General features: G+C 36.6%; 3 protein-coding genes and 1 long non-coding RNA gene across 4 annotated transcripts in view; 3 read left to right on the top strand and 1 right to left on the bottom strand.

Moving 5' to 3' along the window:
* Positions 1-2,287: 2,287 nt before the first annotated feature.
* LOC125489389 lies at positions 2,288-5,198 on the top strand. Its single transcript, XR_007266943.1, has 3 exons — positions 2,288-2,419; positions 3,123-3,205; positions 4,169-5,198. It is a non-coding gene; the product is annotated as an uncharacterized LOC125489389 (long non-coding RNA).
* A 4,814-nt stretch (positions 5,199-10,012) lies between these two features.
* LOC105385238 (anaphase-promoting complex subunit 10) lies at positions 10,013-11,342 on the top strand. The gene is made up of 3 exons (XM_011555586.3): positions 10,013-10,223; positions 10,305-10,541; positions 10,992-11,342. The coding sequence occupies exons 1-3, from the start codon at positions 10,127-10,129 to the stop codon at positions 11,201-11,203; spliced, it is 546 nt and encodes a 181-aa protein (XP_011553888.1). The 5' UTR covers positions 10,013-10,126; the 3' UTR covers positions 11,204-11,342.
* Positions 11,343-11,373: 31 nt separating this feature from the next.
* On the bottom strand, positions 11,374-15,900 carry LOC105385237 (translation initiation factor eIF-2B subunit epsilon). The gene is made up of 10 exons (XM_011555585.3): positions 15,698-15,900; positions 15,496-15,620; positions 15,119-15,310; positions 14,605-14,788; positions 14,017-14,261; positions 13,476-13,595; positions 12,913-13,229; positions 12,406-12,585; positions 11,825-12,105; positions 11,374-11,668 (listed from the first exon to the last, which is right to left on the bottom strand). Exons 1-10 carry the CDS (start codon positions 15,782-15,784, stop codon positions 11,459-11,461), a joined length of 1,941 nt encoding a protein of 646 aa, XP_011553887.3. The 5' UTR covers positions 15,785-15,900; the 3' UTR covers positions 11,374-11,458.
* A 289-nt stretch (positions 15,901-16,189) lies between these two features.
* Positions 16,190-24,440, top strand: part of LOC105385236 (Bardet-Biedl syndrome 7 protein homolog) — a 30,646-nt gene continuing 22,395 nt past the window's right edge. The window contains exons 1-5 of the mRNA XM_048625205.1: positions 16,190-16,334; positions 16,547-16,670; positions 16,863-16,977; positions 17,218-17,347; positions 17,624-17,817. Of these exons, the coding sequence (XP_048481162.1) occupies positions 16,233-16,334; positions 16,547-16,670; positions 16,863-16,977; positions 17,218-17,347; positions 17,624-17,817 (665 nt within the window). The 5' untranslated portion in view covers positions 16,190-16,232. The remainder of the gene's footprint in view (positions 16,335-16,546; positions 16,671-16,862; positions 16,978-17,217; positions 17,348-17,623; positions 17,818-24,440) is intronic.

Genomic DNA, 24,440 nt, shown 5'->3' with positions numbered 1-24,440 from the left:
CTAACGCTGGTGCCGTGGGAAAGAGGGCGATGTCTGTTGTGGGACGCAACATGTGTCTGCACTTTCGCGCAGTCGCACGTAGCTTTCACTGCAGCAACAGCCGGTGCCGCAGCGGAGGCAGCAGCAAGGCAGAAATGCGCTAAATACCGCGCACTCATGACCTCATACATATTCGTTCCTCTAGCGTTGGAGACGACTGGGGTCTGGGGAACACAGGGCAGGGCATTCATAAAAGAGTTAGGGCGTCGTCTTAGGGATCGAGGCCATGACAAGCGCTCTGGGGCGTACTTGATGCAGAGGATCTCCCTCGCAGTGCAGCGTGGCAATGCTGCCAGCGTCATGGGAACCTTTGGGTCGGGTGCGTCCTGGGGCGGGCTATTTTAATTATTTAACTTGACGAAGCATGTCGCGGATGAAATTATGTAATTTTATATTTTAATGACGAAACCTGTGGTGGATTTTTTTTATATGGAATTGTTAATTTTAATTTGGTCTTGTTTGTCAATTTAATTAATTACTCTTCGCAGTCACTTCACAGTAAACTAAACCATGTTATAAAGGCGGAGATAATTGTATTTATATGAACAAAATATTACAATTAGTGAAATCGCAAGACGTTTAACGGTAAGTAACATAGAATTGCAAACATTTTATTTGACTGTTAGAATATTTGTATTTGTATATGCTAAGTATTTGTTTTTTTTTGTTTGCAGAGGAGAACTGTTCAGTTATGGGTTCACCGATACGCAGATTCGGGACATGTAGACAGTAGTCGTCTATACGGATGCATCACCAGGCCATCGAGAAATCGTAGCTGCACATAGCGCTGATCCGTTCTGCAGCACCCGTTCTACGGCCACAACACATAATCTATCTATCCCTACAATCCGTACGGGTTCACTTGCGTGCTGCTGGGTTGCGGTGTCGGAGGCCGGCGAAGAAAATTGCTCTAACCGATCAGCATCGTCGAAACAGAGTGCGTTTTGCGACTGACTATTTTAAACTTTGATTGGTGCAACAATGTTGTGATATTTAGTGATGAAAAGTCAGACAAGGATGGACGTAAGATATTATGGCGAAAAAGTGGTGAAAATTATAGTTATTGGGGTTAGCTCAGTAATTTTTATTTTTCCATTTGTATAAGATTTTAGTTATTTTGTTAAATACTTACTTATCATTATTTACAATTATGGGTAAGCCAATGTGTTAATGATGTTATTGTTACTGAGGTGAGAATAAGTTATCTTATTTCTAGCTAATTAACATGTTGATTCATATAACTAATGACTTGCCTATTTACTTTAGTAAAACAGCCAGTCCATCCTTGTCTGATGTTTATTATGATTTAAAACTGCAAATTGAAAATTTTTCTTATTAATATAAACTACAACTATGTTTTAAAACGAAAAACAACAAAAACGTAACATCCTTAATGTTTATGTTACGGCAAGAATAAATTTGGTAATTTTAACACTTAATAACTTGTTTCATTTACTTTCTGTGTTGCTTTTATTCGTATATACTACAATACTATTATTAACCATCTTAAAAAATAAATTAAATTTATTAAAAAACAAAAAAGGAATATTATAAGTTCAGTGGGAATTGAACCAGCATACCGATTCATTTAAGTCTTGTATCATAACAACTGAGCCATTCAATCTATTACAATGCCTTGCAAAATTTTGCTTCATATCATAAAAACAATGAATCATTGTCACTGGCACAACTACATGCTTACAATATCCGTATGTGGCTTGCCCAGAACTAAATAATTACGTCGACGTCGCCGACACACACATACACTACCTGCGTTAGTGTGCCCTGCCAACCATTTAACGTTGCCGTGTGTACACAGGTGGGTAGAGTAGTTAAAATTTAAAAAAAGTTTTATGAAACCTTTGAATAATGTTTCATACCGGTGTTTTTTTTTTTTTTTTAAGGGTTTTGGCTTGGCCACTGGGCCTTTAAGCCATGTCTTTATTTTCACATTTCACAGCACAGTTGCACTTTCACTTCTTCACTATATTTTATTGAAGGTATTTTTTATATAATAGTAAATAGCATTAAAGCACACTTTTAATTTTAGTAGCATAATGAGGCGGCGGGAGGGATTATCTTCATTTGTTATAAATTCACTCACTTCACTTGCAAAAACTAAACGTTCCATGTTGTGGGTTTGGTTGGGATTATCTTCATTTGTTATAAATTCACTCACTTCACTTGCAAAAACTAAACGTTCCAGGTTGTGGGTAACAGCATTTTGACATGATAAACATCAATAAACATGTGCTATCTTCTATAATGTTAAATCTTTTTAAATGCGATGGTGCTTTTGTGTGACCAAATCTCAGTCTATTCATTGTTGTGATAAAATCTCGACTGGCTATTTTCAAATCATTATACCAGGGCTTAGAAGGTAAGTCTTCTTGTATACTTCCATACCATTTTCCTTTCCCATTAATTTCTTGGTCTTTTTTCCAAAAATCTTTCCATAAACTGTACATGTCATTACTAATGCTATTATAACAATCAGTAAATGGTATATTTACAACTGTACTTATATCTAAAGAGTTAATACCTTCATAGGCTATTCTATCTGCTATTTCATTACCTGTTATGCCTCTATGAGAAGGAATCCACATAAATAATATGGTTATACCCATTAATTCATATTTTTGTACATTATTTATAATCAAAAATAAAATATAATTAGTTTTAAAATGACATTTTGGGTTCCTCAAACTTTCCACCAAACTTAATGAGTCTGTTAAAATTATGAAACACTTGTAATTATGTACAGAGTTTATACGCTTCAGGGCTTCTAACACTGCAAAAGCCTCTGCAGTGAAAATGCTACAGTAATTATTGAGAACAAAGCTCTGAGAAAAATTCAATTGTGGATCATATACAGCACTACGCACATGAGAGCTTGTTTTACTTCCATCAGTATAAAGTTTATAATATTCTCTATTAAGATCTAGAAATTGTAAAAGTTCTGTATTATTATTCACTGTGACATCTATTATTTTAATTTTGAATAGAAGATTGCTATAGGTATTTAAATACATTGGCCATAAAGGCCTAATACATATATTTGAGTATTTACTTTTAATTTCCAGGAGAATCTGAGACAAATTGGGACTTCTGTTCCATAACAAATCATCACCTGAGGTCATAGGTGTTTGATGGACAATTGAATTAGGTAAGATTTTTTTAATTATCTGTTGATTATTGGATGATACAAGTTTTAATGAAAATCTTTCAGCTAATGAAGCCTTCGTATATTAAGAGGCATTACCATGGCTTCAATTTCCATTGCACGAATAGGAGTTGAGCACATAGCACCTAAAATAATTCTCAAAGCTCTGTTTTGAATAATATCTAACTTATTTACATGAGTACTATTCATATAAGCAAAGCAGCTGTAATCAAAATGGCTTCTGACTATAGCTTTATATAGTATGGTCAGTGTCTTTGGGTCTGCACCCCAAGATACACCAGCTAAACATCTAAGAATATTTAAGCCTTTAAGGGCATTTTGAATTATATACATAATGTGTTGTTTGAATGTCAATTTATTATCTATGATAACACCTAAAAACTTGTGACAGCTAGCTGTTGAGATCTCTACATCATTGTACATAACTGCATCATTGTTGGAGTCCTTACTAAATATTACTACTTTACTTTTATTTGGATTTATTTTAAGTTTCAATCTACCGCTATAATAATGATGTAATTGTGTTAAGGCACTATTTAAATTATGTATTGCTACATCCACATTAACATTCATACTGTATAATACAAGATCATCCGCAAATTAAAATAAAATAAAATAAAATAAAATAAATTGCAGTATATTTACAAACTTATTATTTACATATTTACATATCTCACTTGTGTATAAATTATACAACAATGGCGATAAAGTTGCACCTTGCATTGTGCCTTTAGAGGCAGTTTTTGGTCCATATAAGTTATTATTATGCTTTACATATAAAACTCTATCAATCAAAAAATTATAAATCCATTTACATAGGATACCGGGAATACCCAGCCCTGATAACACTTTTACAAGTATACTTGGTTGGACATTGTCAAATGCACCTTGTACATCTAGGAAAGCACACACAGCACTAACTTTATTATGTTTTGCATTTTCCAGATCTGAGATAAGGGAGACGAAACTGTCAGCACAACTTCTGCCTTTTCTGAAGCCATATTGAACATTGGGAATCAAGCCATTTGACTCAACAAACCAATCAAGACGTGTTTTAATCATATTTTCAAATATTTTACCTAAACATGAAGAGAGAGAAATGGGTCTATATGAATTTGGATCTTCTGGAGGCTTATATTGTTTTAAAACAGGAATAACACATTGAGTCTTCCAAGATTGTGGGATTATTTGATTCACCCAAAGACTATTAAGTATATTTAAAAATAATTTCTGCACTGAAGTATCTAATTTTTTTATAAGAATATAAGGAAAATCATCTAATCCAGGTGATGTATTCTTTCGCGAGTTCAAACTGTTTTCAAATTCGTGGAAAGTAAATTTTTGTATAAGAAAACTTGATTTAATGTCTGAATTATGAAGATCAAAATAGGTATTTAATTCATGAATGTGTAAGCCGGTTTCTGTTAACTTATCAAAAAATCCATCAATGAATTTGTCTGAATAAGATTTATTGGAAGCTTTTCTATGTTTAAACATTTTAATGTAATTCCATATTTTACTTATCGGTGTAGTTCTATTAAAACTGTTACATAGTCTACTCCATCCATTTTTCTTTTCTTCTGATATTGTTCTTTTTTTAATAGCATTTAATCTTTGATATTTTACAAAATTTTCTATTGTAGGATTACTTCTATAATACTTTAAAGCTTCATAAGAGTCTGTAACACTTTTTTCACATCTATCGTTCCACCAAGGAGCTGGTAGTTTACTTTTGTATGAGCTAGGTTTTGTAAATTTCCTAACGCATTCTTCTTTAAGAGAGTTTAACTTGTTACAAAAATATTCATAAGTTTCTAAAGGATTATCACTATTAATGGTAAAATTTGTAAAAAAGGACTTAGAAAGTTCGTAGTATTTTTGCCAGTTTGCTTTACTGTACATAAATTTATCTATTGGAGGATTTATTTGATATCTATCAATTGAAAGTGCAATAGTAATGATCACAGGAAAGTGGTAGTGCTACCCATATTGTCATCGTGAACAGTCCAATCACACAAGGGTGCAATGGCTGAGCTGGTAAAAGCGACATCTATAGCCGATGGGTTTCGATTAGGATAATTAATAGTAGTAAAATTACCATCATTAAGGATACATAAATCCAATTCATCTATAACATTGTATAATTGTTGTCCTCGTCCTTTAGTGGATAAGCACCCAAAAGCAATATGGTGAGCATTAAAATCACCTGATACTAAAATAGGTTTAGGCAGATATCTAATTAAATTACGTAATTTATTAATTCTAATATGACTACTTGTAGGTGGACAATATACACATAATAGAGTTAGTTCTCCACATCCTGTAGAAATTGATATAGCTATTGTTTGAATATCTTCATAAAAGACAGTGTTAATTAATTTGTATTTGAAATAAGGACGAATTAAGATGGCAACACCACCATGCTCATTTTTTGCATTTTTAAAGTGAAGATTGTAACCGGGTATAGAAATATGTTGGTTCTCCTTAAACCATGTTTCATTTAAAAGGCAAATATCAAGATTTTTTTCCTGTAGAAATTTTATAAGTAACGGCTTTTTGTTATTTAAACTTTGAATATTAAATTGAGCTATTTTGAGTTGTGTTATGTTCAAGTTATTATCCATATTAGGTTAGGTTTTTAAATAATAATTCTTTGATAAATGACGTAGTTATAGGATTATCGTCACTCTTATTACCCAGTTGTATTAGGGTGCTCACTATGACGTTAACTAGGTCATCATTGTTGATTAGCTGCGTCTTTAAGGGCCCGTACAGGGTGACGTGCCGCGCCAATTTTGGGTTTTCAATGCTCTTCACACAGCACACGCAGTGACACGCACACATGTAAGTTTGCACAGTGGGTCGATAAACTTTTACTCGCCAACTTTATTGACAATTATGTTCAAGTACATTTTGGGTGATTTTAGGGTAAGTAAGTATAATTCTTACTTACACTGGTAGGCACCAGGAAAGAGTAGAAATTAATAGGGGTGCCACTTTACTCTATACTCGGAACCCGATTAGCTTTCTCAAACAAATGTGGTATTTACTTGTAGAAAGGTAACTACAAGTATTAAAGTGTAGATAATAAGTTTCGGGCATTCTCTAGCCAACTGAACCCCGACGACAACGACGCAAAGTAAATACATAGTGTCGCAAAAGGGCTATACTAAGCCAAAAGGGGATGACTCAAGGGGTCATCTGAACAACTTTTGTTCTACGAGATTTGCAAATTCGCGAAAAAAAATATTCGTTTTCCATGGTAAAAAGTCACATGTCCAACAAAGTTAATTTCCAAAACTCGCAGAGCAAAAGTTCAGAATGACCCCCTGTCTTACTCCTTTTTACCGGACTGCCGAAAGAGGAGGGTAATGTTTTTTGATTGTATGTATTTATGTTTGTCTGTTTCTTTGTTCCCTCCTGTAGCCTAAACGGCTTGATAGATTTTGATGTATGAGGTATTGTTAGAAGCGTATTGATGGCGCGATGGTTATAGGCTATGTGACGTTCCATTAAAATGAACATAGCGCCCTCTAGAAGACATAACGTGATGATCGAAAAAATAATAATTCAACTTTGCCGTGTAAGGTATCAAATGAAAGGGCTTGATTTTCACATTATAAAAATATGCATATTGAAGGTATTTAAATAACAACACCAAAATTATTCAAATAAAAAATGATCATGAACTACTGACGTAAAATTTCATAAAATAAAAAAAACTAAAAAGTTACAAATAAAAAAATACAATTATAAACAAACGAAAAACCCGACTGTACGCTAAAAACATGAAAACAAGTCCCAATGTTAATGGAAAGTATCGCAGGCGGGGACCAACTTGACCGCCACTCAAGGCCGTTTTCTAAGTAACATTCAGCTAAATGGTGAACCCTCTGCTGGTCCCCGCCTACGATACTTTCCATTAACATTGGGACTTGTTTTCATATTTTTAGCGTGCAGTCGGGTTTTTTGTTTGTTTATAATTTGTTTAGTACTATATACCGCTTTTTCAATACCTGTAAGTACATTTTTTGGTAGCAGCATAATATTTTTACTTAATTTTAGGGTTTCGAACGTCAAAAGAAAAAAAGCAACCGTTATAGGATCTCTTTGTTGTCCGTCTGTCACCGCCCTTTTTCTCAGAAACGGGTAAAGATATCAAGCTGATATTTCGCATAGATGGGGAAGCCAAAAAAAATATTATGGTACTCCCTGTCCCACACAAGTAAATTGGGGCTTATATTTTTTCCAGTTATTTTGATGTGTATCCTTTTTTTTCTTTGATGTTTTGTATAGTATGTGTTTGTTTTCTTTAAATCTGTATTTTTTTTGTTGTTGCTGTCTATGTGTCGAATAAATGTATCTTTATCTTCAAATCACGCCATCTATCGTTTGTTTTTTTTGTGGCTACTGTCTATAGAAGAAATTCCGTCATTGACAATTTTACGTTACGAATTTATTTTTATTTATTTTATTTTTATTTTTACATTTTCGTGGAGAACCAACAGCATTTTGTTAAAAAATAATTATTACTTATGAACACATAACAACTTGATGCCATTAACAGAATGAACTTAGAACCCAGTAAACCTAACGCATCCAGAGGAAAAATAAAATCTCTTTCTCTCTCTCTGAAAAACATACTTAATAGCCCAAACTCAATGCTTTTAGCTATTAACATCTTTGAAATAAAATTGAGCCACCACCGTGTTACTGCCCTCATCAGATCCTCACGAGACCATACCTCAACCAGCACCAAGAGACTGTATTTTTGATCCCTAACCTAATGTTCGTGCGTATTGTCATCACTTAGATCCATTCGCTATATTCCTGCTCCTCATCAGACCTTTACGAGACTGTTATGTCACGAGAATATTGCACACTATCTAATTTAATTTAATGTATTGAATATACTGGAAGAATTATGCTTCCTCAATTTCAAATCAAATTATGTTGGTGTCATAAAAGTTGAAAAAGTGCAATGACAACCAATGTGCAGTGATTTTGTATCTGTACACGATAAGATCGCGAGCTGTCAGTGCTGCCTAAACCGACGTGACCCTTCTTTGGAGGCCAGCGGCCAACTGAGTCAAACGTCACTTGTGTTTATGATTTTATAACACAGAAAACCGCCATAGATATTTGTATGAAGTTTTGAGGGAAAAAAATTGCTCAAGTTTGGGATTAATTTACACAAAATAAGTGTGTGTTTATTAAAAAACAAGGTATTCAGCGCCTAGTCCAAGCCTTTAACTTTATAATATGATAAAAATCATATGAAAATTCTCGATTATTACGACACAGTTGTTACAATACGGGAGTGTCATTTACTGGTTTTTCGTCATATTCTGAATTTAATTTACAGTTATCCATAAGCTTTTACTTAAATTCGAATGATTCAGCACCTAGCTAGACTCTTCGACTACCGGTGTGATTTTTTTCAAGGCTGTAGAGCATCATTTACTACATAATTCTATGACAATGCCAACCCTCGATTGTCTATTGCCGACCCTTAAGTCAACAGCCTTAGGCGAAAAGTCTTGTGAGACAGGTTCGTTACCTTTTTGTTTATTTTTATTTACATTGTTAGATACACTTTGTACAGACTTGTTTACATTCTTATTATTAAACTTATTACTATTTACATTTAGAGTTTTATTTACAGCTGGTAGAGGTGGGAAGTTTACTTCAAGTTCTAGTTGTTTACTGGCAGCAGCGCTAGCATATGTGATTTTGCTCTTTTTTTCCATAATCTTTTTTAATTTAATTGGGCATGACTTTGAAATAGCCAAATGAGGCCCGCTGCAATTACAGCAGCGAACCTCATCCGGTGTGCTGCATTCTTTGTAATGGTGCTCACCAGCACAGCAGCTGCAGCGCTGCTTGCCATTGCACACCTTTGCCGAATGGTTAAACTTAAAGCACCTAAAACATTGCTGTAGTGGTGGTATGTAGTCAAATACTCTATAAGAAAATAGGTCATATTGGACATGGTCTGGTAGCGAGTTTGACAGAAAGGTCAAACTGACTGTTTGCAGTGGGACCCTTTCTTGCCCTACTTTTTTCGTGAATCGTCTTATTGCTATGATCTCACTTGTGCTTGAGAGCTTGTTGTACAGCTCTTTGTTGGATATGTTCGTAGGTACAAATCGAATTATTCCAGTTTTCTCAATCTGAGCTGCTGGAATATAGGCCCTTAATTGGTGTTTAGCCAGGAATGTAGCGTTGGTAATGAAGTTATTCGCATTGTTGGATTGTTTGAAAACAGCCGCAATTTTGTTAGCGTTAACTCGGTGAATGCCAATTACCCCCTTAATGTCCGTCGTGAATATATGGTTCAAATATATTGGACTTTTGTTTCCCAATTTGTCCTTTTTATCCGCACTTTCAACAAACACTTTGAACTCAACGTTTGTAGAATTGTCTGGATATAGTCTTACATAGTTTTGTTTTAAAAATGGACTGTACGAATTATTGTCTACATCCTCACCGCCGCCGCTACTCTCCGCAGGTCTCTTTTTTTTATTTACACTGGCACTACTCGGGTCCCCTTCATTTCCATCCATTTTATATACATTTATTCACAATATTCACACTTAATTTACAATATTTATAATAAAATTTAAATTTTTGAAAATAAAATTTAAAATAGGCGCCCTTTCTCTTTCCCGCCAAAAAAGAAAGTCCTCATACCGGTGTTTCATTGAAATGTCTATGGTAGGTGTTTTATACTGTGTCTGGCACACAGAGTACGTAGTACTCTATGTTGTCTGTGGATCGATTCGATTTTGACATTTCACAAACACAACGGAAACGTAAACAAACTCAAGGCGTCTCAAGGAAATACTCAAATTTTTACGAATACAAAAAATATAAAATACCTGCCGTTCTATTTTACTCGAGATGACTTCAGAAAAAGATCCTTTAGTTAGTGAGCGATCCGGAACAGTAAGAGAAGTTGGGAATCATGCAATTTGGAGTTTGTCTTCTTGCAAGCCAGGTATCTAATTTTTATTTTGAACAGCAACAAAACCAAACCCGCTTACTATTCTTCTACTGCTATGTCCAATTTGTTTTACAGGCTTTGGCATCGATCAACTGAGGGACGATTGTATGGACACCTACTGGCAGTCAGACGGACAACTGCCCCATTTAGTCAACATTCAATTTCAAAGGAAAACAATGGTGTCCCATATTTACATTTACACCGATTACAAACTGGATGAGAGCTACACCCCGAGCAGAATCTCCATCCGCGCGGGAACCCACTTCAATGATCTGCAGGAGATTGAGGTCATTGAGCTGATAGAACCCAGTGGTGAGTGGCTTATACTGCTCTGTGGATCTCTACATTCTGTTGTGTACCTTCTTGTGGAGGTGTAATGTCCCAAATCTGACTCACTTGAATGTAGCCTTTGGGGGATATTAATCTTTGACTTCTATACTCCCTATATTCACAAGCTTGGGTCATTTGCCACTATAGTTTGATGGTAAAGATATGCATATTTCTACTTTTGCCTTATTCATTGTGTTCTTTCCATAGTCAGGTATGTGTATTACTTTCAACACTGAATTTTGAATAAATTCTAACAAACAGTACATTCAGACCCCAGTTCGAATAATCTGGAACAAATATAAGAGCTTTGTGACTTCCAAAAGACTGGACTATCTTCCATCATTTAATCATATTCTTATGATGATGATGGTGATTTTTTTAACTAACCAATACCACTTTATGATTCATAGAAATCTTCTTTACTCATTTCAGGTTGGGAGATGATACCTATAAAAGACATTCATGACCGGCCAATCAGGACCTTCATGATCCAGATAGCGGTCCTCAGCAACCACCAGAACGGCCGAGACACGCACATGAGACAGATCAAGGTGCACTCCCCGTGTGAACCCCCCTCCTTCGATATACACAAGTTCAGAAACTTCTCCACAGTTCAGTTCCAACAGTATGCCACTATCCGTTAAGGTTTTCTGCCCTAATAGCTAAATCCATTCTGAGAGGGGGCAAAACTACTGTACATGGCTCTCTCGGGTATAAAGTTGCCCTTAGTATAAAAGTATTTAATTGTGATGATAATAATAATAAAACATGTAAGTAAAAACATTATAGAACATTTATTTTCATAAATAATATATTCCACATGGCTAGCATGGTTAAAAAAGTTCCTCATTTTACAAATGGTATGCTAACTGAACTTTCAACATAATTTCCTTCTCAAACTAATCTGATTCTTCACTCTCCTCACTGGCTTGTTGTAGCCATTCAAAGAACTTCACGAGCGAGGCCTGGCCCACGATGGGGCTCTCTTCCTCCTTCAGGTCTCCCTGCCACTCCAGAAGAGAGTCCTCGTCCACTACATCCATCTCGTACAGCAAGTGAATAATCTGTCCCGCTCTGCCTTCCAGCCATTCACACTTTGTGCAACTGTCCTGTAATGAGAAATTGTTGGTTAAAGATAGTAGAATTTTCCTAAATGCCTAGAAAACTGGTGGATATTTTATAAGCAGTTTTGGTCCAGCAGTAAGCGATCTTTGGCTTTGAGGATTTACAAAGAAAATTATCATAGTATATGAAGTATAGCTCACCTCAACAGCTCTTAAACAATCCATAATAGAAGGTTTGGTCTTGATGTAATTGGCTAGCACTGGCCTGAAGAACTTGAGTATATCCTTGATGGTGCTGAGTACATTCTTAGCTTCAGTCAGCACTGGCAAACTGAACAGTGCTCTCACAACGAAGAAATTCACTTCATGTAGTTGAATGTTGTATGCGTATCTGGATGAGTTGATTTCTAATATCAAATAGTCACATTTGAGCTTCTCTTCATAGCCTCTTGCTAAACTGTCAATGACTTCTTGTAGGAAAACTGAAATAAGAGATTTTAAAACTGTTAATCGTATGATAAATAAAATTAAGGTTTCTAGTAATCATAGATATAACTTTAGACAATGATACATTGTTAATAGCTATCTTTACAGTTTATAGCGCATTTTGGATGTTTTTTACTTTTTCATGTACTACTTGACGAATTTTCATAAAATGCCTATGGGGCTACTAGTAAATCATGATGGAAGGGCTTTAGTCCTAGTCCACCATGCTGGCCTAGTGCGGGTTGGTGGATCCCTAACTAGCGTAATAGATACACAAGGCAATAAACAACACTAACTGTTGGTATCATCGGGCGCCGGCTCGGCCTGCGACGACTGCGCGCTGCTGTCGCTGGAGTAGCCGGACGCGGAGTCGCTCCACGCCGCGTCGAAGGCGACCGCCTCGTCCGCCTCGCTGCCGGTTGAAGAGTTCTCCCATTCCGTGCCGCTTTCTGATGTGGATTTTGTGACGGGTTTTTCTGTGGGAGGTGAAAGGTTTTGTTAATCGGCATCAAAAAGGAAGTTCTCAGTTTGACATGTAAGTATGTTTGATGCGAGTTTTATTTCCTGTTATCGCAAGAAATCCGTTTATTGATATGGATTTTTATTCCTAGGGACGTAATGCATTGTTATTGTTTACAATTTTAGAATAATTTTCGAATATGTTTCTCAAAGCCAAAATTGGTTACAGCTCTGAATATGCCGTAAATATAAAAATCATAATGTTTATCACTCGGAATACATTGCAAGTGTAACAGTATATTTTAGCAGTTATTCATTACAAACTATTAAATAAAATGTCTTACCAGTAGCATAATCAGTTTCCGAGTTTTCAATAAGATTTCCTTTCATTTCGCTGCCAGCTTTCACATTGACTTTAGCGGCTAGAATAGTGCCAGCTTCTAACGTCGAATCCTCGTTTATTACACAATCTTCGTCTATAAAACTGTTAATTATCTTACAATTGTCCTTTACAACCACATTGTCTAGTAAATGGCTGCCAATGATAGTCACATTCTTGCCTATTGAGCAGTTGCTTCCAATAACTGATTTAGTTACAGTTGTGTTGTCGTTTATTTCTGTGTTTTCTCCTATCAGCACGTCTTCTGTGATTGTGCATGATCTGGAATATTTTATGATAATAATTAGCATTTATTTATAAGCCTATTTTGGAAAACTTAAATCTATCTTTAGGTGAAACATTTACCGTTTGAAAGTAGTATTATTATACTCTTATAGGGCGGGCGTTTATATACTGGCCGTGGCTCCTCGGAAATCTAAATGTTGGAATAAATACATAGACATTGGTGAGGGCCTAGGGTCGCCCAGTGTATTAACGCACCATTATAATTGGAAAGTGTGTATTTACCTGCTAAGTTTAGAGTTTCTGTGTCTGTAGTTGTGGTTTCCCATGAACACATACTTATCCCGGTAGAAGCTGCCCGTTTCTATGGACAACGGGTGAGCCCAATGGTGGAGGATGTCCTGGCTGTAAAGATAATTATTACACAATTAAATTATAGAACGTTAAATTCAAGAAAAGTTTTCTAGATTATAGTGGAAGATTAATTTCAACAGCAAAAGAAGCACTTTGGCTCAGCTTTGGATCTATTCAGACCCTTAGTGCCAATTTCTCCATTGTCGGTTATCTAACCAACCGGGATTGGTTAATCAATGATATGTCATCTCCATATAAAATTCTTGACAGATGTGTCAAAGTCAAAAACTAATACCTGGTTATGCTCTAACCGACTATGGAGAAATTGGCACTTAGACATAATTCACTCCAAAGAGTAAAGTAAGAAATTCACTCCAATACAGGTTGCTCTCCTAGCCTAGTTATTACACTTTACACTATCAACTAAATACAAAACAAACCGTCTGAAAATAAATTACAAAACAAAACCCACCAAACAATCTGATAAGTCTTCCAATTAGTCACAACACCCGCATACTGCTCTCCCTTCAGCAGCACATAGTACAGCGAGCTCGCCAGGATGTCCTCATTGATGAGGATGCCGTGCACGAAGTCGTCCCTCGTCTGGAAGTCGAAGTTGTCGGAGAACAGTGGCGGCACGGACGCGGAGCAGAGCGCCACGTTCGCGTCGGCTAGGTTGTGGTGGAGTTTGACTTCCGAGTGGTTTAGGACTAGTTCCTGGGGAAGAGAGTTAATAATAATAAGATCAAATAGGTCACCAGGGTAGGGTGAGGACAAGACAGAAGAAGTATTAACTGACTTAGCCCTGTGCCTCTGCAACAGAGAGTAGAGCAATTCATAGTTCTGTAAGATGGTTCACAGTAATGTCCCTAATAAACAATACAAATAGAAGTGAGCATTCATCAGCTCTATCACTACTGGGTACAGCACAGATATATCCCACAAGGGAGTATCACTAGTACATATTTGATTCTACTAGTATTTGATTAGGATAAACAAGCATGTGCTAAATTTCACTTATTTCCATATTTAATTCAAAGAACCCCCATTTACAACTTACCAAAGGCAAAGATATACACTTCTCAGTAGACTTGGGCTTGTACTTGCGGTGCATCAGCACTTTGTTGGTGTTTCCATCAGCAGCGAGGAATATGGTCTTGTCAGAACTGATGAGGGGGTGCCTCCACGCCACCTTCTTGTAGACCAGGGTCATGGCCGCCCCCTTGTCCTTTTTACAGGTTTGTCTGAGGAATGTGAAATTAAATTTTGGTACAACATGGATGACTCAAAAGAAAATTACAAGACAAGCAGAGATCCACACCACAGTCTAGTGTCTGAGTTTGGTAAATTTTGTACATTACAAGTATGTGCTATTTTCAGTATCAAATAAACATAAATATTCTATAAAAAAATTTGGGGAAAGGCTATTCAGAAATTTTAATTCAACATTTCTACTATCTATTATGATTTTATAAGGTATGTGCAATACTTCATTCCTCAAAGTATACATGCATAAATTTAAAAATATCCACTGTGATAAATATCTAAAGCAGTCTAAAATAAAGTAAACATACTTATGCTGCTCCAGCAAGGAAGCAAATGGGATATTGGTGATGCTGTTCACTCCAGTCAGTATAAAGAACCCTCGGATGAGGCCGGCGGCATCGATCTCCCGCATCACATCGCCCATGGTCTGACACGTCTCTGACATCATCACCTGCACATCCATAGTCAGACTCCACGGGGCCTTGTTGTCTTTGCTTTGCCTGTAAAAGTCAACAAAGATATTACAACAAAGTTTACATACAAGGCCTTGTGAAACAAGGTAGGTACTTAAGTACCTATGTATTGGTAAACAAAAACATTTTATGTACTAGCAGGTAAGAATAAAGTCAATCAAACATAGATCAGGACATTCAATTAAAAATTTATAATGAAAAGGGATTCTTACTTGATGTACTCCTTAATTTTGGATCCATTTTCACAACAGAATAAGATTGTTTCACCGACCCCTCCTTGGGCAAGTGATTCTAGAACATAATCCACAAGTGGAACTCCAGCCATGGGGAAAAGACCCTGCAGGAAAAATGAGAAATTTATAAAATATAAACATTATCAAATAATAGTTTTGTAAATTGTACTCTGAAACTCACCAAAGTCTTGGTTATTGGATTAAAGTTATTATTGAAATTATCCATTATCACCACAGCTTGAACTACATTTTCATTGTCAATCTCCATGGCTAAGTATTTATAATAATTTAAAGCCTTTTTGATAGAAAAGCTTAGCTGAAAAGGTTATTTCACAAGATTTCGTTTGCAAAAAGCGACAAGAAAAGCCAAGTTTACCAAATCATATGTCACATTTATGTCAAACTCATACACAGAACAGAACGCAATACTCTCTGGTGATCAGCTGATTAAAGTTATTCTTTTGAGGATGATTACGATTATGCGACCAATCCAACATTTATGTGGCCGAGTTAATAATAAATTACATAACACCTAACACGCACAATCACACCTTCCACCCGTAAAGATTATGAGGGTAGCATAGATTATAACTTGGCATAGAACAGCAGCATGCAGCAACGCAAACCTGATTATGTTACCGTGGCGATATCGATCACTTTTAATGTAAACAGATGAAAAGTTCTTATCAAGTTCTAATACAAAGGAAACTAAAATAATGAACTATGACTTATCAAGGATTGATTATACAATTTGTGGTATCACCTACCCCGATACTCTAAAAATACTTCCTTCGCCTAGTACCACAGGACTTCAAAAGGTTTGTTATTTAACCATTCCTCACTAATCTACGTACACAACGGTACTACTTAATAAAGTGTTTGTAAACTAACCTTACACTCGTTAAATAGGTAGGTACCTAAACTAACTAACCAACCATGGATGGCACTTACCGAACTTATCGTAACTTTTTCGTTAGTTATAATCTTAGGTGCTTACCTAGTCATTACTTACCATAACAATTCATTTCAGTTTGCAATCGGCGATAAGGCGGGAGTTCTTCAATGCCTCAGCATCAAAGATGAAGAGCCGGTGGTTCAGTTCAAGTCTTTGCCGGGAAAACCGATCACTTCTGTCCAACTTGCGAGCACTTCCGGTAAGCATAGAGAATCACATCCGGTAGGTCCTCTCTTTACCGATCACATCCGTCCAACTTGCGAGCACTTCCGGTAAGCATAGATCATCACATCCGGTAGGTAGTAAGAACAAAGGTGAGGTGAAATCTATTTATGCATTTCTCACGTTTATGGAAAAATCACTGTTTCGATATTGTATCTAATTTTCACAGGGTCACCATCGGACAAAATATTCGCAGCTTCAGGGAACGAAGTCAAAGGATACACCAAGAAAGGAAAAGTGTTTCTTACCATCGAAACTACCCTGTCAGAAACCATCACGTCCATGTATGTTCATGCTTAATATAGTTACCAAGGTATCTGTGCTAAGTTCTGATGTTAAAAACCTCCGAAGATCGTATAAAAATGTTACGGCTGTCGACTGTCTGCCTAAACCTTTAGAGTCCTCCTACTTTTTGAAGCTGTAGGTCAAACTTATAACCCCCCTATTTTTATATAAGGTGGTAATGGAAGCAAAGTACCGGTGCTTGCTCATTATATCTCAAAATATAGTCTCTACATTTGCAGGTTCATCTACGGAGGGGATTTGATTCTTGGAAGTGGTCGCGTGGTCACTCACTATCGAGATCTGAAGGAGTTTCACTCTTATAACTGTGACGATAGAGTTCTTGATGTGGCCGCCTTTGGATCACCTAATGTAAGTGAGCTATCATGAAACAAAATTGTCTACATATAAGGCTGGCTGTTTACTAGAGCGGCATGCAAAAACCTACCAATATATTTGCGTAAAATGTTTTTTTTGCCTCCCATAAACAGCCATTGCGACCCCGCTCTGCTTCAGTAGACAGGCACCTTATGTAATAAGTCCGTGATACCCATTTCCTCGCAGCATACCTGAGTCAGAAGAGTCACACATTTCTTACACTATTTTCCCTATCACCACCTCACTACCTCTTCTCAACTTCCTTCACAGAGTACCAGGCTAAGACTGCTAGTACTGGTGGCCAACAAAGGGGCAGTAGTCCTCGAGAATGGCCAGGTGGCAGCCCGCATGTCCGTCCCCTGCGGACCATCACGCCTGGCCGTGCCGCCCTGGCTGCACAACAGTGATGTTTGCGCTTACTATGGCGCTGCTGATGGATCTATTGGACTCATTGCTTATGTCGAGTGAGTAGATTTTGTTGTCTTCTTGTTCTTAACTATTCTACTAACTAAAAGTAACTAGGTGTATGAAGGTGTCGCGAAAGATCGCGAATCACATTTCGACTTCACTTAAATCGAGTAGAATTTTCAATAGTGTAGACGAGCCTAAAATTTATATCGGTAACTAGTGGGTAGAAGTGAATACGGGGCGACTCGACGGGTGTGGTGGAGCGCCACTTTTGTGTGAGCAGCCGCGGTGAGCAGACGGTCAGAGTGAGGGGGTGATCAGTACCGTGGGATCGTGAGGACCCGGCGCAGCGGAGCCGAGGCGACCAGGCACGTGGAGCCGAGGCGGGAGTGATGGCCCGGTTCAGACAATAGTTACAGCGAGTACAGCTAAGTGATCTTTCTACTTACTTTTTATCTCTCGTTTATGATTGATAAGTTATACACTTTATTCCTTGATGGACCAATTGTGTTTATAATGAGTAACGAAACTATGGAGATAATGTAACAAGTGGAAACCATTTTATACTTTATTTTCTTGGTGTTTGAATTGTGATTGCTATTGACATTGATTATGCTAATGTTGGTATGTCGTTAAGCATACGGATATACTGTGTGGTCAGGGAGGGCTATAAGGGGTGGTTGGAGGCCTTTCGTCGGTATCTACAGAACCGACATTTAATGTTTATAAATCATTAATAGTGACGAAACATGATATGAGAGAGTGATAGATGATGAAAGAATGATAAACGTATGCACGTGTGCATTGCGATGCAGGTACGCGTACTACGGCCTTTAGCGAAGACGCGAGGCATGAGCTAATGACAGTAATCGTATGCGAGTGTGCATTGCGGTGCAGGTACTCGTATTACGGCCCTTAGCGAAGACGCGGGGCATGAGTTGATGATAGTAAACGTGTGCGGGTGTGCATTGAGGTGCAGGTACTCGTATTACGGCCCTTAGCGAAGACGCGGGGCATGAGTTGATGATAGTAAACGTGTGCGGGTGTGCATTGAGGTGCAGGTACTCGTATTACGTCCCTTAGCGAAGACGCGGGGCATGAGTTGATGATAGTAAACGTGTGCGGGTGTGCATTGAGGTGCAGGTACTCGTATCACGTCCCTTAGCGAAGACGCGGGGCATGAGTTGATGATAGTAAACGTATACGCGTGTGCATCGTAGTGCAGGTACGTGTATTACGGCCTTCAGCCAAGAGGCGGGGCAAGTGAGGATGCTATTGACATATATTATGCAGTCTGAAGCTTTAGTGCAATGCAATGGCAATGAGAGTGGATGTATTATTATTTATTTATTATTTCGTTTATTTTCCAAAAACATTTTATAATAGGTACATAAAAGTTTACAACAAAAACCTGCCGCTTAAACCACGCAGGGTTTATGTGTGGCAAGTGCAGTCAGAAGTTGTGCATTAAACACTAATAATGGTTGACTATATAAAATTAATGTTGATAAATGTTAGGTACTAATAGCTAATTAGGTATTACAATTACAATTTGAGAGAAAGTACTGTTTCATTATAGTTTTACATTTATTCCTGTTTATTAGTAGACTTTCAAGTGTATCAGTAGGTAGTTCATTTAATATCATTGGTAGTAGGTATTCCCATGTTCTAGAACCGTATACATTCATATACCTTGGTAATTTGTATGTAGACAAGTATGACAAATAACGCAACTGCTTTGGTCGCTCCCGTCTCACCAGTGAATCCATCTTATCACATCCTTCACAGATAATAGACATCTTAAACAAATTAAATACATTTAAAATTTTACAGTAATTAAATAAGTCGCTTTCGATTTTTATGTGATTCTTTCTGGCTGATTTGGGAACTATATGTTTCAATATTCTAATTTGAAGTCTATATATGTTGTCTAAATAGGTTTTATAGGTTCGACCATAACTGCTTATGCCGTAACTTATAATGGATTCTGCTAATGATAAGTACATTAATCTAAGTACGTTAAACGGAATCTTATATTTAAGTATACATATTTTAGATAAAAAGGCTCTAAGCTTGTTGCATACATGATCAATATGTGGTCTCCAGTTGAGGTGTTCGTCGATTATCAACCCTAAGTACATGTGTTGTCTAGTCAGTTCTAAGGAATCACAGATGCAATTTATATGGTTTACATGAAAACATTGGTGAGTGTGAGACTTTATAAGGGGGGTGTATGGTGATTTTAAGTACGGAGAATGTATGTGTAATAGTTTAGTTTTCTGTGAATTAATAACTAAGCCAACGTCGTGTGCCCATTTACATAGTATATTATAGTTATGTTGCATTTGTTCTTGCGCTTTTATTACATCTTTGTTAGCAACCAACAGGCATGTGTCGTCCGCGAATTGATACACTGAACCTTCAGAGAATATATTGCACATGTCGTTTACATACAAAATGTACTCCAAGGGACCAGTTATGGACCCCTGCGCGGCTCCCATCTCAGTAGGATATCTTGTGCTATATTCACCAGCTATTTTTACAGTTGTAAACCTATTTGTGTGATAATTTTTAAATAAATTTAATAGTGGACCCTGTATACCATTTTGTTGAAGCTTTAAAAATAATGTTTCGTAGTTAATTGTGTCAAAAGCTTTACTAAAGTCAATGAAGACAGCGAGTACATGCTCGCGATTGTTCATGCACTCGCTGACCTCATTAGTGAACTTTGATAACAGCTGTGTTGTACTCCGTTTTTTCTGAAAGCCATATTGGTTTTTATTGATTTGACTATTATGAATAAGAAATTTGTTTATTTCATTGCCAAGATATCTTTCGATTATCTTGTCAATACATGGCAATATAGTTATAGGTCTATAGTTATTTACGTCTGAACGAATGCCTTTTTTATATATGGGGCGAATTATACCTAACTTTTGTGAATCTGGAAATAGTGACGTTTTGATGCAAGTATTTATGAGGTGAGTGATGACTGGTGTTATATTTGATTTTATGGATTTTATATCTTTAACCCTAATACCATCAAAGCCTGGGCTTTTCTTGTCGTTCATATGTGTAATTATAGAATATATGACGTCATTACTGGCCATTTTAATTCTCATTGACAAGTCTGGGCTGTTGTTATACGTTTTAGAATCCAGTAACGGTATGTCACAATATGTACAGATTTTTTTAACGTTATTACGAAATTCACAAGCAAAGTCTTCAACCAAAATTGGGATATTATTTTTAAAAGTTTTAATTAATAAGTCATCTATAGAATCAGTAATTTTACCACTAAGTTTGTTGATAATTTGCCACATTTTTTTGCAGTTATTAAAGTTTTTACATATTTCTTTTTTATAATAATTATTTTTTACATTATTAATATGTTTGTTAGTTTTATTTCTATATAAATTATACAAAATTCTATTGCTAAGATTAGTTTCATCTTTTTTCCATATTGATAAGAGTTCATCCCTTTTCTTACACATATAGGTGATTCTGTCACTTAGCCAGGGAGCTTCATATCTTTTACCTAATTTTATTTTTACAGAGATTTTACTGTTTTCATAAACTTCATCAAATTTTTTTATAATATAGTTCACAATATCATTTGGGTTTTCATACATTAGAGGAATATTCCAATCTACTTTTGTTAATTCGGTTTCAATTTTAGAGCTGTCTAGCCTGTTTATAAATTTATAATTGTTACATGGGGTCTTGGGCATATTATCTACGATTGTGAAACCTGTTATATAATGGTCGGCTAGGGCATTATTGATTACACAGGTGCGGACAGTATTGTTATTGACATTTCTAACAAAAATATGATCGATACATGACTTTGTAATTATGTTTTGTTTCTTCTCCACCCGTGTATACTGAGTTATACCACACTCTAGACCCTCCCCATACAAGCAATCTAAATATTGTGTTACAAATGTATTTGACTTTTTTAGGTCTATGTTTATATCACCTAACATTACATAGTTTAGATTTTTAGGACACGTTGATATCAAATGACCTAATTCCTTAATAAAGATAGCCTTACTTAAGTCTGGAGGTCTATATACCGCACACAAGTTAATTTTGTAGTTACACTTGGTTGACACTTCACCAGTTATGCACTCAAAACTACGTGAACACGATTTACGTTTTGTAAAGGTTACACTTTTATGGATATACACAATAACACCTCCTCCTTGTCTCGCTCGGCGAAGATTGGCGTGCATCTCGTAGCCCGGCAGCTCAAATAAAGGTTTGCATACCTCGGTGATATTCGCCTCTGTGATCACGATGATATGTATCGTACTTTTACTACTTGATACAATTAGCTCCAGTTGCGCAAAGTTTTTTATAAGGGATCGTATGTTCACGCTCAGTGTATTAAGTAAGTTTGAATTGTCTGATTTTGGTATAAAATCATTCCAACAGTTATAATTAAATTCCTTTATGGATGTGGGTATGTCATCCATTTTTAGTTATGAAATGTTGGCATCTCATTGTACATTTAGATACCTAGTTAAGAAATAGATAGCAATCACTTAGAGAAAACCTCTTTCATTCTCTCCATGTCGCTCTCTGATCTGATGACGTGTGCTTTATCATTCTCGGTTTTTTTTGCCAAGACTACTCCATTCTTTAGCCAAACAAACTTACAAAGGCCTGTCTCTTTTAGGTCCTTCTTAGACTTCCACAGTAAGAAAGCTGTAGTAGGTGTAAGTGACTCACGTATGTAGATGCGGGTACTGTCCTCGCGTCCCAGGTCCCTGCCGGTGATGGATGTGTTCCTGGAGCTCGATAGCCACTGGTCGCGGCATCCTTCGCGCAGAGACACCACTATCGGCGATGGGGGTCCTTGTACGGCCACGTTAGGTCGCATCTTCTTCTTTCTGTATGCTTTTGATGCGTCAGCAGAGCTCAGTTGGAGCTTAGCGCATATCTTGGAGGTTATATCTTGTAGGTTTTCGTTTTCTGATTCACTTACGCCGCAAATTTCAATAAGATTTGACATCTGACGTTGTTCCATTGCGTTTATCTTCTGTTCTAGCACGTCGTTCTTCAGTTTAAGATTTAGATAGGTGTTTTTCATGTCTTTACACTGGTTCTCAACGGTTTTAAGGTTCGATTCGTATCTGGATATTTTTTCTTCGTATTCGTCGATCTTATCGGAATAATATTGTAGGGTAACCTGCAATTCCGTTCTAACGATTTCTCGAACTTCTCGTCGTATGTCGCTAAGCATTTTCTGTGTGAATTTGTCTTGCGCAGCCGTTGGTATTGACTCACTATCGGTGTTGTCCTCCTCCTCTGCTTCGGGTAGAATGCATGAAAGCCGTTTTGGTTTCACATTCCCCGTGCAAATTCGACATTTCCAATCAATGGAGTCCGTCGCAACCAATGCACTTAGCTGATCTGCGGAAATATTTGCACATTCACAATGTATCCACTTGTTGCACTTACTACATTGTATGCCCGGGCTTTTCTTAGTAACCGCTTTTGTACATTTAAAACATTTAACCATTTTGTTTTTGTTTGTAATTGTTAGCTATCAGCGCGCGTTCGACAGATCGTAACGTTATCTCACTTCCGCGTCAAGCGACTGTGATTGGCGATGATGTATGTGATTGGCGTGTAATGTTTTAATATAGGCTGTGTTACCACAGTGCACCGATTTGATTCACCCGGTGAGAGTTGGCATATTCGTATTTATTTTAATTTCATTTCTTATAGTATGAACACAACGTTACCATATGAGACGGTCCGGCAGGGTACGATTTCCTGTGCCTATTCTACAAGAATCACAACCTCATATTACATCTCTTAAATATTACCTATGATTGAATAGTATCATGACAATTCGTGATCGCCATAATTATGGCGGTTCGCGACATGTTGGAGATGCTGGGATCTGAGTCCAGTTTTACAGCTTTGTTTGACTTGGGTGTATAATTTATTTTTCCCTGCAAAAGGGTTTTGCAAAATACAAGAAAAGGTATTATGAAATATCATGATAAACGTTCACCAGTGAATACTTTAGTTGTTTGAGAGAAATTGGGGACTATTCTTGAGACTCGTAAAAGGTTTTAATGAAAATATATACATAAAGATTAAGATACAAGTAAATTAGTTTGGTGTAGCTGTTATATTAGTAGTCAATAGTATTTTAAGCATTACTTATTGAGTATTTGATGAAAATATAAATATAAATTGAAGTAAGCCTATAAAATGTGAGTTTAAAGGTTACATGCTTTAGTTAAAGTTAAAAACGATATACGAACGATTTTCGCTGTTATGATTGGAATGTTGGAGTATGCCAGTTTGCAGTTAGCGATTGATCAAAATTAGACCAGCAAATGGGCGAAGTCAGATTTGAAGTTATTATTTCTCATGCGGATATAATGTGAAAGTACAGTCAGGTCACCGAAATGTGACTTTTAGATAATTTTTTTGATAAATTTTATTTAGGTATTGTAGACTGCAATCTGTTCACACAGTATATATTTTTCCTGAGTAATACAGAATAGATATATTTAGTGAATTTTTTAGTAATCTATCTTAGCGTGTGTGAGTAATTTACTCTTGGCACTTATTATGGTTCAGATTCAGATATTTAGTGATTGAATTAGACGCCATCGGGACAATCAAGTGGTTGCTTACAAGTTATTGGACTGCA

The sequence above is a fragment of the Plutella xylostella genome, chromosome 13 (genome assembly GCF_932276165.1).
Source record: "Plutella xylostella chromosome 13, ilPluXylo3.1, whole genome shotgun sequence".
NCBI classification, from domain to species: domain Eukaryota; kingdom Metazoa; phylum Arthropoda; class Insecta; order Lepidoptera; family Plutellidae; genus Plutella; species Plutella xylostella.
The sequence above is the reverse complement of the archived record's forward strand: the minus strand, read 5'-3'. Positions and strand labels throughout refer to the sequence as shown.

What these genes read in the sequence shown, in the direction of transcription:
- LOC105385238 (XM_011555586.3), top strand. Translation starts at nt 10,127, where the DNA reads ATGACTTCAGAAAAAGATCCTTTAGTTAGTGAGCGATCCGGAACAGTA. An exon ending in TTTGTCTTCTTGCAAGCCAG is followed by an intron (nt 10,224 to 10,304) that starts GTATCTAATTTT and finishes TTTGTTTTACAG; the next exon opens with GCTTTGGCATCGATCAACTG. An exon ending in TGAGCTGATAGAACCCAGTG is followed by an intron (nt 10,542 to 10,991) that starts GTGAGTGGCTTA and finishes TACTCATTTCAG; the next exon opens with GTTGGGAGATGATACCTATA.
- LOC105385237 (XM_011555585.3), bottom strand. Translation starts at nt 15,784, where the DNA reads ATGGAGATTGACAATGAAAATGTAGTTCAAGCTGTGGTGATAATGGAT. An exon ending in AGTGTATATCTTTGCCTTTG is followed by an intron (nt 14,262 to 14,604) that starts GTAAGTTGTAAA and finishes TCTCTTCCCCAG; the next exon opens with GAACTAGTCCTAAACCACTC. An exon ending in GGAAACTGATTATGCTACTG is followed by an intron (nt 12,586 to 12,912) that starts GTAAGACATTTT and finishes CACCTCCCACAG; the next exon opens with AAAAACCCGTCACAAAATCC.